Raw genomic sequence first — 18,517 nt, 5'->3', positions numbered from 1 at the left:
TCCTAACTATTGATTTTGAATGGCCAACAATTTCCCTTTCAATATAAAACTCATTACTAAAAAGTTTAAAACTTCTCCATTTTGACGCATCGGAGAACTCCCATGCGCATTGGAAATGTACAAAACTATTGATTTTCAACGGCCAATAATTTCTCCTTCAATATAAAACTCATTACCAAAAAGCTGAAAACATTTCCATTTTGACGCATCGGCGGACCCCCCTGCGCATTGTACATGTTCAAAACTCTTGATTTTGAACGGCCAACGAATTCCCATTCAATATAAAACTTATTACTAAAAAGTTTAAAACATTTTCATTTTCACGCATCGGCGGACCCCCCTGCGCATTGTAAATGTCAAAACTATTGATTTTCAACGGTCAACAGTTTTCCCTTCAATGTAAAACTCATTACTGAAAACTTGAAAACATTTACATTTTGACGCATCGGCGGACCCCCCTGCGCATTGTAAATGTTCAAAACTATTGATTTTCAACGGCCAACGAATTCCCCTTCAATATAAAACTCATTACTAAAAAGCTGAAAACATTTCCATTTTCACGCATCGGCGGACCCCCCTGCGCATTTTAAATGTCAAAACTATTGATTTTCAACGGCCAACGAATTCCCCTTCAATATAAAACTCATTACCAAAAAGCTGAAAACATTTCCATTTTCACGCATCGGCAGACTCCCTGCGCATTGTAAATGTACAAAACTACTGATTTTCAACGGCCAACAACTTCTCCTTCAATATAAACTCATTACTAAAAAGTTGAAAATATTTCCATTTTGACGCATCAGCGAATTGTAAATATACAAAACTATAGATTTTCAATAGCCAACAACTTTCCTTTCAACGATACTATGTGACCGCTAACATTTTGCTTGCAGTCCTTTCCTATAGCAAGCGAAAAACGAACTGCCGCACATTCCAATCTTGCAAATATGAGCCATGAATGTCGTTCACTACATTCATTTTGAGCCGCTGCTATGAAATTTATTTGCAACAGTTCCAACGCAACGGATGATGCAAGTAAAACACACGGGCCATTCACATACATTCGCAACAGCTAGCGAACGAAACCCAACTACGGCAGCAAGCCGAATAACCGAACTTTCACGAACATGTAACAGGCACGATCAGCAGCACGAACGTTTTTGCTTTTCTCTCGTCCGTTTACATGCACAGCAGCCGAAGTCAAACTAGCATCGGTGCTGTCGTATTGGTTTTTTCCCGAACTTTCGCATTAAAATGAAATTCGAAATGACTTCTTCCAGCCTTGGTGGTGGGAAACAAAACTGCTGTGTGGCGGCATTCACACACACCAAAGAGATTACATTCATTGAACGACATTCATAGGTACACCAACCATGAAATTCGTCTATGACTTTCCTGCTCGGGCAGCAGCGTCAAAGTTTGTAAGCTTATGACGTTCATAAAAAAAGTCACGTTTCCAGCCCTGATCCTAGCAAACGATCCAGTGAGCGTAGAAACTCTGCCATCGCGGATGACATCGTCATCATACGCCTTGATCGCACAACAGTGGAAGGGACATTTTTCCAGTTTAGAAGGGAGGCTGCGAGAATCGAATTGACTATAACCTCTGACAAGACAAGGAACATGATCACTGGTAGAGTGAGGCAGTCCGAACGATGTTAACTTTGAAATAAAAAGACGTGTTGCGGCTGCGAATAGGGCTTTCTATAATTTACGAGGTCTACTAAAGTATCGTCGCCCGATTACGATGACGATTCTACATCAAAAATTCATTCATGAATACGAGACTCACGGAAACTTAACCAGGAACAATTCAATAATGTTTCATAAGCCGATCAACAATACAAGATAAGCGCCTCAGCACTGCGCAAGATCAATGATTGGGACTGGAACACCCCAATGTGTTATTGAACGAACAAGCGAGTAGAGAAGGCACACACCGTTACAACGTTGCTTACCCCACTTAAGATTATATACAATATTCTTTCTATTTAATGGGATTTGTTCTGTAGTCAAATCTATAACTAAAAAGAATTTTCTGGATTTAACAAAATTTCTTTGAAATTAATTCATTGTGTGTAAGAAATGTATACAGTATATGATTTATTTATTATTTATATTGACTAAGCTAATACACCCCTTATTGTGCACAATTCCTCAAATGCAATGAGCACGATCGCTTTGGAATGGTAGTACATCGATTTCAGCAAAGAAGTTTGTGAGCATTTTCCGTATGTTGCTTGCTATTTCGTTCGGACGTCCACGTCTTGGTAAATTAATTTGATCCAGTTGATTCAAACGACGCCACTCTCCTTCAATAAAAACTCCGTTCTCAATTCGATCTACGTTATCAAAATGAGATGATTTCAGAAGAAAATTGTGGAGTGCACAACAAGCACCCACAATAACTTTAACTTTGTCCGGATAGCATAGAAATTCGGACCTCAGACAGCCCCACCTCATTGTTAGTAAGCCAAAGGCATTTTCAATCGTTCTGCAAGCTCGAGAAAGTCTGTAGTTGAAAATTTTTTGTTCATTGGAGTACGCACTTCCTGTACCATATGGCTTCATTATCCGAGAAGAAAGTGGGAATGCATCATCTCCAACGAAGAAAAATGGAATATCTATCCCATTCACACTGGCATCAGGTGGTAATTCCAACAAACCGCAATCCTCCAGAATATCCTGGCAAAATTTAGTTCTTCCAAAAACATTCATGTCGCCATCCGCACTAGGAGATCCAACATCTATAAAAGTGAAACGATAATCTGCATCACATGCTGCCAAGAGTATGATGCTGTGGTAACGCTGCAATTAAGACTCGAATAACGTACTAAAACGCTATGAAATCGTGAATTACCGGCACTGTGTCACAACATCTGAAAGAGGTTGCAACACTCAGGACATAATGACGAACAAGACAGCGTTGCAAGTCCTTGGCGCACACTCGCATATGTTAAAATCTAGAACTTTGTGACACAGTGCCTAAAATACTTACTTTGTAATTGTAATACAATGACCCTGCGTTTGGGGGACATTTAATGCGGATGTGCTTGCCGTCGATGGCTCCGACGCAATTCGGCATGTTCCATTTACTAAACCCAACCAGTTCTTTGCTGAGAATTCCATGAATTTAGTTCCTGCTAGTTCCTCGTAAATTGCCTGACAAGTCTCCCGCAAGATTTTCGAACTTTCAGTGGAACTAATGCGATAGTTACTTGCGCCATACTTCTCGAAGAAAGGTCCACCGGCAAGGTATCTACAAATATTAATCATATCATCTCACCAATATTGATTTCTGAAATGAAACATACTCAACGGTATACGCCAGTTTATGTTTTGCGCTAATGCAATCAGCCCGAGTCCATCTTTTTGGTTCAAGTTTATGCCGTATTCGACGATACAGTTCGTCAAATTGCTCTGCGTTCATATGAAAGTTGCTGGTGAACTCGTCTGTCCAATAACGTATATCGTCGAACTGATAATTATAGCAAGGAAATGAAAATATTTATTTAGTAAATTACCCACCTGTTATTTGAAAAAAGCACACGATTGAGGGGTGATTTTGAGAACCATCCCTAAGAATACTTAGGGTATCCCTAAGAATACATACACTCAAAAAAAAGTAAACGTTATGCCTATTGATTTTACACATAGATTTTTGCAATTAACGGAGGCATATAGACACTATTTGCTGGCACATAAACCTAATGTGTGTATTTACAAGAAATATTAATCTTACATTCACATTTCATAACTATTAGCCACATAAAACCCCATTCTATAACAATATGCACATATAACTTATGTGTATGCATACATAGTTTATACAGTTGACACATAGAAGGTATGTGTGCGCGTGATAACAATAGCATTTCTTCTTCATATGAATTTTAAGCGGTTTGAAGCAAATAGAATTAACGTTTGGATTTTTTTCAGTGTACTGTACCCAACAGGGTATCGTAAGCTAATAAATTTACAATTACAATACTTACATCCTTTGTGAACCTTCCTTTTTCTAGCCGCATTTTGAGGTAAGGATTCACCCAAAATCTTCTGCTCCGCTTGTTCTTGCGGTTTCTGATTTTTGGCAATATTCCAATCGACAGAACGGAAAGTCCCATAAACATAACATCAGATTCGGAATCCATAGTTGTTCACTAATCAAATATTGTTTATTAATTCAATAAGAATTCCGAGCTGTAAACCCAGGAGCGGATTTTTTTTGACAGTTGAGAGCTGTGGAGACTTTTCGGCGGAAAATTTTCCGTGATCAAAATCCCGCACAAAATCCCGTGCCAAAATCCGCGATCAATTTCCCGAGGTGTGCAGTAGCCTTAAGGCCAATTGTAGCGGGCCGTGATTCTGAATGTGATATTCATTGTACGGTTCAGGTATGTGCGGACGTAGGGACTCGCGATCGCATGTATCATCGCGAAGGGTTCGAGCATCCCAATTGTAGCGGGCCGTGATTCTGAATGTGATATTCATTGTACGGTTCAGGTATGTGCGGACGTAGGGACTCGCGATCGCATGTATCATCGCGAAGGGTTCGAGCATTTGTACGTTAACGTGTTCGATCGCGTGTGCGTTTGTATGTCGCGTGTTCTAACGTGTAACTTCGCGTGTATAAAATCTATTTTATAACCGTGTGCATTTCGCATATTCGCGTGTGTTCTTTGGATAATCGTGCGCGGACCGTGAATCTAATACTTTATATTTGGTGTACGGCTCAGATGCTAAATGAAAAAGAGATCTTCCATATCACGAGTTCCCGGCAATGTCGCCGTAGAGCGTGTGGTCTAGTGGATATGAGCTTTATTTTTTTGATTGGTCCAACTGAATGTATGGACCTAAATTACTAGAATGAAGGCTAAAGATTTCCGGACGTGACCGATTCATGATCGCGCGCGTTTGCGGGCTCGCATTCGTAACTTCATAAGTACTAAAACGTTCACATAATTACCGGAGTGTTATCAAGTTTGCGCGATCGCGGGCATAGGTGTGCGTTCGTATGTTGACGTGTTTGTCGCGTGTGTGTGACTTCGCGTGTATAAATTCGATTTTGAAACTCTGCGGCCATTGATATATTCGCGGACCGTCATTCTGATATTTAGTTCGGTGTACGGATCACATTCTGACAGGGAGTGAGTTATCCCATATCACTAGAGTTCCCGGTCATGTCGCCATGGAACGTTTTGTCTAGTGGATATGGGAGCGATTTTTTTAAATTTTTCTATTTTATTCATTTCTTTTTAAATTAACATGGACCTAGACTGTTGGTACCGAGGATAGAGACTTCCGGACGATCCCGATTCATGATTGCGCGAACGCGGGAGTTTGTAGATTAACGCTTGAGATCGCGTTGGTAAGTTTATGAGCGCTGAGACGTTATCACCGGGGCATAATCATGCTTGCGAGTTGGTGGGCGTAGGTTGTTTGGAAAATCGCGAGGGGTTCTAACGTTTGTACGCTGACGTGATTTTGTAACATATTTGCGTGTGTTGTGTGTTCTTGAATGGTCGCGCGACCCGTTAGTCTGATATTAAATTTTCGGTGTGCGGCCAGAATTCTGGCAGAGAGTGGGATCCCTTATATCGATAAGGTTCCCGGTCATGTATTTGCCCAATTGGTCCAGCTGAAGGCATGGACCCAGGCTTCTGGGATCAAGGGTAGACCTCCGGACGTGACCGATTCGTAATCGCGCGCGAGGGCATTTATGTAGGTTCCCGCTTGAGACCGCGTTTGAGAATGTGTGAGTGTTAAGACGTTCACTATCACCATTTTTGCTGACCCAGCTGAAGGCGGGAGTAGAATGGCAGTATAGGATTCGAAAAGAAGAGATAAAAGACAATATATGAGAGACGCAATAGATTAGACAGCTACAAGATACAGCTAAAGTTATGATCATCACATGAAAGACATACATTAGTACTTCAAACACTACTAATACTTGAATAGCCAACCACCACACATAGCACATCTTATCTCAATTATCTATTTGTTACTAGTTGATTGTTGTTTATGAGCGGGTGAATAGAAAAAAGGTAAAGAACAGAAAAAAGGCTCCTATCAGCCCTCCCGGCCTCCTCGATACACCACTATCGAGGCGTATTGTAATCAACATCTTGAAGCGGGCTTCTTATATAAAAAAAATCTTGCGTCATAATGATTGGTGGATTATTAACATAAGAACTAGGGGAAGATGGAGTAAAACGCACCCCTGGGGTAAAATGCACCTCTTGCCATTCTCTAAAACCTCTGAAAATATCTAGCACAAAATCATGCCACTCGAAAGTCCATCATAGTAGGGCTTTACTGTAAAAGTTTGACAGCTCTACGTGAATTACATTTCATGTTATAAGTAAAAAACCTATTTTAATCCACCTAGCGGTGCAATTGTGCCTTTCTCATTTCTCCAAACTATGATTTAATAGCTGGTTCGTACAATATAACATTATGGAAATGTCTTTCATTCTTATTACACTTGGTAAGTATATATAAGAGCACCTTTTTGCATTCATCGCGGTATCGGTTTGAATCGGAGTTTTCTATGTGATCGCACTCCACAACCCGTAACTCCGGAGCCAGAAGTCGGATGGAGATGGAATTTAATATCAGTTTCCGGGGACGCCTTTCATTTGAGACTAAGTTGATCAAATCGGTCTGGCCATTTTCGAGAAACCAATATAACCGTTTTTCTGAATTTGGATGCTTCCGGATCCGTCGATGGTGGCCAGAGTGGCCAAAGAGACTTTGAATGACTGTTGGTGACCTAGATCTACAAATTCAACAGTTGTGTTAACATTTTGGAAAAAAAATTCACCTTTTTACATTCATCGCAGAATTCGTTAGAATCGGGATTTGCTGCGTGATCGTACGTATCACCCTGTAATTCAGGAACCAGAACTCGGATCCACACAAAATTCAACAGCAGCTGATGGACCTTTCATTTAAATTCAAGTTTGCCAAATCGGTTCAGAAAATTTCGAGAAACCGATGTGGACAAATCAACAAATTTTGTTTTGTATCCATACTCTTCAACTCGTAATCCGTAAAAAGATGTCGGTTGAAAATGAAATTCAATAGCAACCTATGGGAATTTTATACCTTTCATTTGAATCTTAGTTTGTAAAAATCGGTTCAGCCATCTCCGAGAAACCGATGTGGACATTTTGTTAACAAATCCGTACATACACACATACATACATACAAATCCGTACATACACACATACATACATACATACATACATTTTTACATACATACATACATACATACATACATGCATACATACACACATACATACACACATATTTTGTGATCTCGGCGAACTGAGTCGAATGTTATATGAGACTTGGCCCTCCGAGCCTCGGTTAGAAAGTCGGTTTTTGGAGCAATTGCATAACCTTTCTATATGAGAAAGGCAAAAGAATAGTATTTAATTACCTTAATCAGCATGAGTTCAATGTTATCTTCATGTAATTATATTTTGAAATGTTGGTGGAATGGGTTTGAAAGTGGAGGGAATGGGGGGTTAGTAGAGTGAGAGTGGAGGATGCGTCAGAAATCCTTCATCTTATTTCGGTATACGGGGTGGATGAAGGAAATGCGGGCGTGAGGGTGGTCCAAGGGGAGGGGAGTGATGAAGGAGGGAGGTGTAAGGGCAAGGCGGGGGTAGGAGGGGCGGCGACGTAATACTCAACTGCATATTTTGCCTTCCATTTGAGACTTGGTTTGAGAAAATCGGTTCAGTCATCACCGAAGAACCGATGTGACTTTAATTGTGGAATATGCCCGGAATTCCGGACTTCCGGAATCGTCGATAGTGGACAATATATTCAAAGAATGTTTGATTGGCAATCAGTGCTCTAGATCTGCGATTAGAAGTAATTTGGTGACCATTTCAATAGTTTTTAGCCTCTGAGGTATTACGATTGTACCTATTTATATGGGAAATTCCAGTGTATCCTTACTAACACCCCTGTAACTCCGGAAGCAAGAGTCAGAACAGAATGAAATTCAGCAGCAGTCAATGGCATTACTGTATCTTTCATTTGAAATCAAGTTTGTAAAAATCGGTGAAGAATTCGTTGGGGAATGGGTGTGATATTACCTTAGGAACTTGGCGGGTTCCCCGGGGGCGTCATGAACCGTCATAGGTGGCCAATGTGGTCAAAGTTGCTTTGATTGATCATTAGTGATCCAGACCCGCAAACTAGAGTAATGTTACATCAATTTTAATATGTTTTACATCATTTGAACATCATGGTGGTACCAGTTTATATGGGAATTTGCTGTGTGACCGCACTCTTCAACCCGTAACTCCGGAACCGGAAGTCGGATCAACTAAAAATTCAATAGCAGCTTATGGGAGCGTTATACCTTTCAGATGAAACTAAGTTTGCGAAAATCGGTTCAGCCATCTTTGAGAAAATTGTGTGAGTTTAAATGACACACACACACATACACACACACATACACACACACATACATACACACACAGACATTTGCCGATCTCGACGAACTGAATCGAATGGTGTATGACACTCGGCTCTCCGGGCCTCGGTTAAAAAGTCGATTTTTACAGTGATTGCATAGCCTTTCTTTATATGAGAAAAGCAAAACAATTACGTGATCGGATGATGCAACTTTCGCTGTTCATTCGATAAGATATTTAAGTGGAAATTTAAACTGTTTTGGCTATTGTTTTGGAGTATTCCTGAGCTGTTTTTACCGTTGTTCGTCATTTTGTCACAATACAGGTTAGATATCCACTATAAAATTCGTTTTAACCAGAAATATCTTTTTCCTCCATCGGGGGCAAAAGGCACGGTTTTGTGCGGGGCAAAATACCTTGTCATTTGTTTACAATTGCTAATTTCTGTGTTTTCTTTGCACAGAATGGTTCGAACGTACATCCGCAAAACTACACGGCAGGGATGGACTCCGGCTCAGATGGAAGCAGCCATAGAAGCGATCAAGAGTGGATGTAGCAAAACCGAAGCTGCTCGTTCTTATGGAATACCCAAAAGAACGCTACTGCGCTACCTAGTGAGACCGGTACATTCCCCAAACAAAGCGAAACTCGGGAGTTTTGCCACCGTTTTCACCAAGTTACAAGAACAGCAACTGGTGGACTATGTCCTCGAGATGTGCCGAACCTACCATGGACTCTCGTTAAAAGACGTACGTAGCCTTGCGTTTCAAATGGCTGAGATTAACGGTATTCCACACCCTTTCAATCATTCCGAAAAACTCGCCGGAAAAGATTGGTTTGAAGGTTTCCGGGAACGATACCCGGAGCTCACGTTACGCTCAGCGGAACACACCTCAATGGCACGTGCAAAGGGTTTTAACCGGATCAGCGTGAACAAATATTTTGATCTTTTGTACAGCATATTTTCGGATCATCCTTACCCACCAGGGAGACAGTACAATATGGATGAACTCGGAGTTACAACGGTTTTAAAACGTTGATAGTTTATGTATTTATGTACCTAATAGTAAAATATTTCCAGGTTCAGTCGAAACCAGCTAAGGTGCTCGCTAAGAAGGGACAGCACCAAGTAGGTGGAATAACTTCAGCGGAAAGACTGTGTTATGGCAATGTCTGCTGCCGGTAATTATATACCTCCCCAATTCATCTTTGCCAGGCAACGCATGAATGATGCTCTTAAAATTGGAGCGCCATTGGGATCAATCTTCGCATGCAACATGAATGGTTGGAGCACCATTGAGACATGTTCCGAATGGTTTGATCATTTTTTGGCAAACACTTGCCCGACAGAGAATTCTCCAGTGCTCCTGATACTTGATGGACACTTGTTCTGGCATCACTGGCAGTTGCACCATTGCACCTGTGTCGAATTGACAGATGCAACAAATTTGCTGTCATGCTGACAGACGACGAAGTGCATCACGAATGTAGTGCGAGGGAACTGTCAGACAACATAAGTAAACAAACAACATAAGAAGGAAAGTAGGATAGAAAAACACCATTTTGAAAGTGATAGTAGTAGAATAGTAAAATACGTTGGAATAAGAAATTAGAAGTTGTGAGCAAGGAAATTATTCGGATAGTGGATAGATTAAAGATTAAGCTGTACTAAGATCCAGAATACGTAAGTTTGTGAAACAATATAAAGCAGTGAATTAAAGTAACAAATTTATGACTAGATACGCGGAGGCAAACACTGGACAAATACGAACGGTACAGTTGAGATTATCAATTCCGAGATAAAACGAAGTAAGTGAACGTACAAATTAATTACTAAAACCGATAAAATGAAAAATGTGAATATTAAATTGTAGATAAATTGCGATAGACAGCGATAGAGGAAGGAAAAGAGGAAGCTGTAAAGTAAGGAGAACAAACAATTGTGAGTAAGACAAATAATCGATTATTTACGGTAAATTAAAATAAAGTTATTTAGTTTGATCTGCACAGAAAAAAATGGCGGATTTTCAAAAATCTTGTTTTCGCCTGCCGTCCGAACAAAATCAAAAATTGTTTCTCGGATAGTGTGCAGGATGGCTTCTTCTCCTTCGAAGCAAGAAAAGTGTCTGTACTGCAAACTAGCGGAATCCGATGACATCGATTGGGTTCAATGCGAAGAATGTCAGTATTGGGCTCATTTCTCGTGCGCAGGTGTTAACCAAGAAGTGGCGAACGTTAGTTGGCGTTGTCCGCGATGCTCTCCGCAAAGCGCCCGGCGTCTTAAAGTTCCAGAGACTACGGCTAAGAATCGCGGGAAGAAGTCCGCCCCGAATAGCGATGCAGGGTCCGATCGTGGAGCTGGTTCCGTCTTAGACCTGACTGAGCAGCAGTTGGAAGAGGAACAGCTAGCAATGGAGATGGCCTTTGCAAAGCAGATCGAGTTGCGGAAACAGCGTCTTGCTAAGCAGCAGGCTTGGAACGAGAGGCGGATGAAGCTAGAGTGGGAGATGCGCGAGCAGGAGCTACGAGCGCAGCGTGAAATGGAGCAGCGGCAGCTAGAGCATGAGCAGAAAATGCTTGACTGCCAATTGGCCGCAGAACGTGAATTCTCGAAGAAGCGGGATGCTATTCGGAAACAGTTCGACGACAGCATTAATAAGGTCAACGCATTGAAGGGCCAATATGGAGCTGTCAGCGGTGCTTCTGCCTCCAAACCGGAACAGAAGGTGGATGACTGGATGCTGGATTATCGCGGAGCATATCCAAAGCCAGGATATCTGCAGACGGAAGATAAACTCGCGTGTCCGAAGAAGGTGCCGTTAGATAAGTCGTTCACCATCGAAGCCAGCCAATTCGAGCGAAGTAACGAAGATGTGAGTGACGGTGAAGTTTCGGAGGTCGCGCCGAGTAGATGCAGTCGAAGCAGCTTTCAAAGGTGCGGAGATGGAAACGGGTCGGGGTGTATCGTGGGTCGTATTACAAGAGATCAGCTAGCTGCTCGCAAAGCGGTCTCTCAGAACCTTCCCAAATTTAAAGGGGAAGCAGAAGTTTGGCCGTTGTTTATCAGCAGTTTCGAGTACACGACTGCAGCTTGCGGATTCTCAAACCTCGAGAATTTGAAGCGTTTGCAGGACTGTCTACAGGGTGACGCACTTGAGGCGGTCAGGAGTCGGCTAGTGCTACCGGACTTGTTAGTTTTAGACAAAGTACTAGTATAGTTAAAATTAGTCTTAAGGATTTTTGTAACGTGCTATGTAAAAAAAAAGAAACTGGCGTAAAAAGCTTTTGCAAATGCCGTGTCAAATAAACGTATGGAACTAAGTGCTACCGGACTCTGTTCCGGATGTGATCAGGGATCTTCGAAATCTGTTCGGAAAACCGGAGAAGCTGCTCAGAACGTTGCTGTCGAAGGTGAGGAACGCGCCGTCACCGAGAGCTGATCGATTGGAGACGTTCATCAGCTTCGGGATAACGGTGAAGCAGTTATGCGACCACCTTGAAGCGTCAGGACTTTGTGACCACCTAAACAATCCGATGCTGGTGCAGGAGTTAGTTGACAAGTTGCCACCGAGCTACAAACTGGATTGGGTCCGGTATAAGCGAGGGAAGGTGGACAGTCCGTTGCGAATGTTCACGAACTTCACAAATGACATCGTTTCGGATGTGTCGGAGGTGACGGAGTTCTCGACATTGTCGCTAAGCGAGCGCGAGCCTTCGCGAATGGGGAAAGGAAATTCCCGAAAGAAGGAGTTTGTACATCTCCATGACGCGGACCAGGTTTCTAATGAAATTCAAAGAGAGACAGTAACTAAGCCGTGCTGGATCTGTAAACGAACGGATCATCTCATCAGGTGCTGTGAGGAGTTTAAGCGGATGAACATTGCCGCCAGGTTGAGAGAAGTTGAGCGACAAAACCTGTGTGGTCTTTGTTTGAACAAGCACGGAAACAGCAGATGCACCTCGAAGATTCGATGCTTCATGCAAAATTGTCGTGGAGGCCATCATCCACTTTTGCATCGAGTGGAGGAATCGGTGCGGCTGCAGAAGGTAGAATGCAATGCTACCGAAAAGGCAGATAGTGCGGTTATTTTCCGTATGATGCCGGTGACGCTTTACGTGGGCAAACGACAGTTCGATACTACTGCGTTCTTCGACGAAGGGTCGTCGGCTACGTTGGTAGATGATCTGGTGGCCAGGCGGCTGAAAGCAGAGGGTACTCTAGAGCCGTTGATAGTGACGTGGACGGGCAATATCAACCGCTTTGAGAACGATTCGAGGAAGGTCGAACTGATGATGTCGGCGAAGGGTTCGAAGGAGAAGTTTCCGCTGTTCAACACTCGAACGGTATCAGAGTTGGTGCTGCCGAAGCAGAACGTGCGATTCGCAGATGTGGTAAAAAAATATTCCCATCTTGCAGGCGTTCCGGTGAGAGATTACCCATCGGGAAAGCCGAGAATCCTACTCGGGCTAGACAACGTCCACTTATTTGCGCCGTTGGAGTCGCGGGTCGGTAAGCCAAACGAACCGATTGCCGTGCGGTCGAAGATTGGCTGGATAGTGTATGGTTCGGAGAACCGAAGACCGAGTGCGTACACCTACCTGAATCTGCACTCGATCGTTCCAGCAAGCAATCAAGGTCTCCATGACATGATGCGAGAGCAATACATGCTAGATGAGACAGCGATTGCGACGTTCGCTGTACCGGAGCCCGTGGAGGAGAAAAGAGCTCGAGAGATGCTTGAGACAACGACGAAGCGAGTGGGTGATCGCTTCGAAACGGGGTTGCTGTGGCGTGAGGACGCACGACGATTCCCTGACAGCTATCCGATAGCTGTACGCCGGATGAAGGCTCTGGACCGTATGCTGAACAGGAATTCAGACTTGAAGAAAAACGTGTGCCAGCAGATCGAGGACTATCAAGTCAAACACTACGCGCACAAGGCGAGTGAAGCCGAACTGAAGGGTACGCCACAAACCGCTGTGTGGTATCTACCGCTGAACGTCGTAGTGAATCTGAAGAAGCCGAGTAAGGTGCGCTTGGTTTGGGATGCTGCAGCATCAGTGAACGGAGTCTCTCTTAACTCAGAGTTACTCAAAGGTCCGGATATGCTAGTTCCGCTTCCCAGAGTAATCTGCAATTTTCGGGAACGGCCAGTAGCATTCGGTGGTGACATTCAAGAAATGTACCATCAGATCCGGATCAGACCTGAGGATAGGCAAGCGCAACGGTTTTTGTTCCGAGCGAACAGTGAGGAAGCTCCGCAGGTGTACGTTATGGACGTTGCCACCTTTGGTTCCACGTGTTCGCCCTGCTCAGCTCAATTTGTGAAGAACTTGAATGCAGCAGATTTCTCGGAGAAGTACCCTGAAGCAGTAGAAGCCATCGTGAAGCGTCACTACGTAGATGACTACTACAACAGCGTGGATACTATCGAAGAAGCGATCCAGCGAGCCAGCGAAGTGAGGTACATCCATTCGTGTGGAGGATTTCGGATCAGAAACTGGGTGTCGAACTCTGCTAGATTTCTCGAACAAATAGGAGAAAGGAGTGTCGATTCCGCAGTGCATTTCAACTGGGACAAGAACACCGAATACGAGCGTGTGCTAGGCGTTGTTTGGGACCTGGTTGGAGACGAGTTCCGTTTTGCGACCGAATGGAAAGCAGAGTACAACAAGGTTTTCCTAGAGGAAAAACGCCCGACGAAAAGAATTGTTCTGAGCATTGTGATGGCGCAATTCGATCCAGCAGGATTTCTTGCTCCAGTTACAATTCTCGGGAAAATGCTGGTTCAGGATCTGTGGCGGACAGGCTGCGACTGGGATGACGCAATCGATGAGCTGTCGTTCAGGAAGTGGTTGCGGTGGACCAACATTCTCGCAGACGTGCCAGTGTTTAAGCTACCTCGAAGCTATTTCGGAACTGCGAGATCAGATGAGGTCGAAGAAGTCCAGCTTCACATCTTTGCTGATGCCAGCGAGACGGCGTACGGATGTGTGGCATACTTCCGTGCAATCGTACGGGGTAAGGTGGTGTGTTCGCTAGTGATGAGTCGAGCGAAGGTAGCACCGTTGAAGCAGCTGTCGATTCCGCGGCTAGAACTCCTGGCAGCGGTTCTTGCGGCAAGGCTGGCACGAACGATCGAGCAGAATCACAACTTCACGATCAGTAGAGTGGTGTTCTGGATTGACGCAGAAGTGGTGCTGTCCTGGATTCGGTCGGATCAGCGCCGCTACAAGCAATTTGTTGGTTTTCGCATTGGCGAAATTCTTAGTTTGACTAAACTGACAGATTGGCGATGGGTTCCGACGAGATTGAACGTGGCGGATCTGGTAACCAAATGGGGTAAAGGTCTGGAGATACACCCCAACAGCCCGTGGATACGTGGGCAACAATTTTTGTACGACAGTGTGGAAAAGTGGCCGAAGAGAGAATTACCTCCAGCTAACACTACGGAGGAGCTTCGGGTTCACTTGATGCTGCACGACGTGCAAGTTGCACAGGCTATCGTGGACGCCAATCGGTTTTCTAAGTGGACAGTGCTGGTGAGGACAATGGCGTGCGTAATCCGGTTCGTGTCGAACTGTAGACGAAAGAGCAAAAAACTGCCGATTGAGACGCTAAAAGCAACGAGCAGACAGAGCAGAGTACTACAACCGACGGCAGCTGCGTCAGTACGTGTGGCGTTACAGCAAAGTGAGTACGAGAAGGCGGAACTATGGCTGATGAAGATGGCACAGGCGGAGTGTTTCATCGATGAGTTGAAGGTACTGGTCAGGAATAAGGATCGGCCGGTGAGCCAATGGCTGTCGATCGAAAAGTCCAGTGCACTCTACAAACTTACTCCGCTGATTGACGAAAACGGGCTGATTCGAATGGAGGGGAGAGCAGAGAAAGCAGAGTTGCTGTCATTCGATCTACGTTTTCCAACGATCCTGCCACATCAGCATAAAATCACGCAGCTGATTGTTCAGCATTACCACGAGAAGAGCGGTCACGGATATCGACAGGCGGTGAAGAACGAGCTGAAGCAGTTGTTCTACATTCCGCAGCTTGACGCAGTAGTCCGGAAGGTGTCGTCGTCTTGCGTATGGTGTAAGGTCCATCGAAGTCGGCCTCGAGTTCCACGAATGGCTCCGCTACCAGTGCAGCGGTTAACACCGAATCTTCGTCCCTTTAGTTACACAGGTGTGGATTATTTGGGCCCATTTGCTGTTACTGTAGGACGCCGAACGGAGAAGAGATGGGTCGCATTGTTCACCTGCTTGGCAACCCGCGCGGTGCACCTGGAGGTGGCTCACGGACTGACTACGCAGTCGTGCTTGATGGCGATTCACCGGTTCATTGGTCGGCGAGGTTGGCCGATGGAGTTTCTGTCCAACAATGGGACGAACTTCCTAGGAGCCAGTAAGGAACTGGAAGGAGTTGTTCGAGAAATAGGAGAAGATTGTGCGGATCAGCTGACTAGCGCGAGAACGAAGTGGACGTTCAACCCCCCTTTGGCTCCTCACATGGGAGGAGTATGGGAGCGTCTTGTTCGGTCGGTTAAGGAGGCATTCGTGGCGCTTGATGATGGGAGACGCTTGACGGATGAAATTTTGCAGACAGTAGTGGTGGAAGCGGAAGACATGATCAATTCTCGCCCGCTAACGTACGTGTCTCAAGAGTGTGACGAAGCGGAGGCACTCACTCCAAACCACCTTTTGCGGGGACTCTCCCCAAATCAGCCTAGCGTGAATCTTCCCCCACCTCATCCAGCAGCAGCACTTCGAGACGCGTTCCAGCGATCGCAGCAGTTGGCCAGCATTTTGTGGGAACGTTGGGTCAAGGAGTACATTCCTTCGCTGAACCAGAGGACAAAGTGGTTTGGTGAGTCGAGACCATTAAGAATAGGAGACTTAGTTTATGTGGTAGAAGGTAGCAACCGGAAGTGCTGGATCCGCGGGGTGATAGAGGAGGTCATCGTGTCCGGTGATGGACGAATTCGGCAGGCCTGGGTACGCACCAACAGTGGACGATATAGGCGAGCAACAACAAAACTAGCCGTGATGGAGTTTGGTAACTCTGAACCGGATGCGAGCTCCGGTACAGGGTTACGGGCCGGGGAATGTTCTGGCATCACTGGCAGTTGCACCATTGCACCTGTGTCGAATTGACAGATGCAACAAATTTGCTGTCATGCTGACAGACGACGAAGTGCATCACGAATGTAGTGCGAGGGAACTGTCAGACAACATAAGTAAACAAACAACATAAGAAGGAAAGTAGGATAGAAAAACACCAATTTGGAAAGTGATAGTAGTAGAATAGTAAAATACGTTGGAATAAGAAATTAGAAGTTGTGAGCAAGGAAATTATTCGGATAGTGGATAGATTAAAGATTAAGCTGTACTAAGATCCAGAATACGTAAGTTTGTGAAACAATATAAAGCAGTGAATTAAAGTAACAAATTTATGACTAGATACGCGGAGGCAAACACTGGACAAATACGAACGGTACAGTTGAGATTATCAATTCCGAGATAAAACGAAGTAAGTGAACGTACAAATTAATTACTAAAACCGATAAAATGAAAAATGTGAATATTAAATTGTAGATAAATTGCGATAGACAGCGATAGAGGAAGGAAAAGAGGAAGCTGTAAAGTAAGGAGAACAAACAATTGTGAGTAAGACAAATAATCGATTATTTACGGTAAATTAAAATAAAGTTATTTAGTTTGATCTGCACAGTAAAAAAAGGCGGATTTTCAAAAATCTTGTTTTCGCCTGCCGTCCGAACAACACTCATCACATACAAAGAACCTTCAGATGCTGGAAAAAGCACGCAGAAATTTTGTTCGCATCGTGTCTATTCCCCCACATACCTCACATAAATTACAACCTTGCGACCTAACATTGATGGGATCAATCAAATCGAGTTACACTGCTGCAATGGATGGTTTGCTTAGATTAAATCCGGGTAAAGCAATCACGCCGTACGATGTATGTCCACTGGATGGACAATCATTTTCAAAATGTGCCACCAAGTCAACGGCAGAGAACGGATTTCGAGCAGCGGGAATCTACCCGCTAAATCGAGGACTATTTTCATCCGACGACTTTGCTGCCGCGGACTATTTATTCCAAATTAACAATAACGGAAATGATAGAGAGCTGATCCCAACGAGTACTGATAAAGGAATACAAACAGTTTTACAAGAGCCCACTGATGTTCAGTTAGCCATTAACCAAGTGATCGAGAATGCTAATAAAAATATCAGTGTTTCCACAGATCCACCTCAGTTTTTGGAGCTCAACTCTGTGGACGAGGCTGGTCGAAATGATGGAAACCAGATTGTCATAGATGTTGATACATACTACGTAATTAAAGATGACGGTAAAATATCGCTGATGTCTCTGTCCCAATATGAACACTTCAACGGCATGATGCAATCTTCCTCGGATATCGGTATCATTTCTTTGGATTCGGTTGATGTTAAACCGATCATAGAGCAGAACAATAGTCAAGCTACCCAGCAGCCTAAACTGGCAGCCTTTGCTGAAATCGACGACTATGAATGCATTACGAACAATCTGAAGCCAAGAAAAGGTCAAATGAAAAAGGTGGCGAAAAAGAAACGTTGTGGCAATATCAATAAAATCACTGCTGTCGATACGAAAACAAATGGATTCTTGACATGTCAGTCGCAAAGACTACTGAAAAGTTCATTATCCCCCCGTGCGATGTGGCTGTACAACTTCGTGGAGACCAGAAGAAGAAGGTTCGAAAGGGAAATTACAACAAAAAGGAGGTAGCTACGGAACTAACTTCAGTAGCTTATTGTGGAACGCTTCATGAGTCATCCGCCTTGAAGGACATAACAAATATTCAGAAAAATCAGCGTAAACGATCTAGTCGACAGAAGAAAGTGAAGTTCGACACTACTATTAACGATAATTTATGTGCTAACTGCGGTGAACAATTCTCAAATTCTAACAAGGGACACGGCTGGCAAAAGTGTTCCCAATGCCATGAATGGTATCATGCTGAGTGCTTTGATTCTAAAGACATTGTTTGTGGATACTGCTAATTAATGAC

General features: G+C 43.9%; 1 protein-coding gene and 1 pseudogene across 5 annotated transcripts in view; one reads left to right on the top strand and one right to left on the bottom strand.

Annotated features, from left to right (window-relative positions):
- Positions 1 to 2,157: 2,157 nt before the first annotated feature.
- Positions 2,158 to 4,269, bottom strand: LOC131680427 (uncharacterized; annotated as a pseudogene).
- A 5,593-nt stretch (positions 4,270 to 9,862) lies between these two features.
- LOC131683259 (uncharacterized) overlaps positions 9,863 to 18,517 on the top strand; it is a 116,590-nt gene continuing 107,935 nt past the window's right edge. The window contains exons 1-3 of one of the 5 annotated variants that reach the window (XR_009304457.1): positions 9,863 to 10,380; positions 10,435 to 16,843; positions 16,899 to 17,209. Coding sequence is in view for 2 of the 5 variants with exons in the window: in XM_058965087.1 (XP_058821070.1) it covers positions 11,973 to 16,592 (4,620 nt within the window). In the remaining 3 variants the exon portion in view is untranslated. Of the gene's footprint in view, positions 10,381 to 10,434; positions 17,210 to 18,517 lie in introns of those variants that run through there. The other 4 variants (XR_009304455.1, XM_058965087.1, XM_058965088.1 and 1 more) reach the window with 4 other exon arrangements.

This window comes from Topomyia yanbarensis, chromosome 2, assembly GCF_030247195.1.
Source record: "Topomyia yanbarensis strain Yona2022 chromosome 2, ASM3024719v1, whole genome shotgun sequence".
In the NCBI taxonomy this organism is placed as follows: domain Eukaryota; kingdom Metazoa; phylum Arthropoda; class Insecta; order Diptera; family Culicidae; genus Topomyia; species Topomyia yanbarensis.
This window is presented reverse-complemented; position numbering and strand designations above follow the sequence as displayed.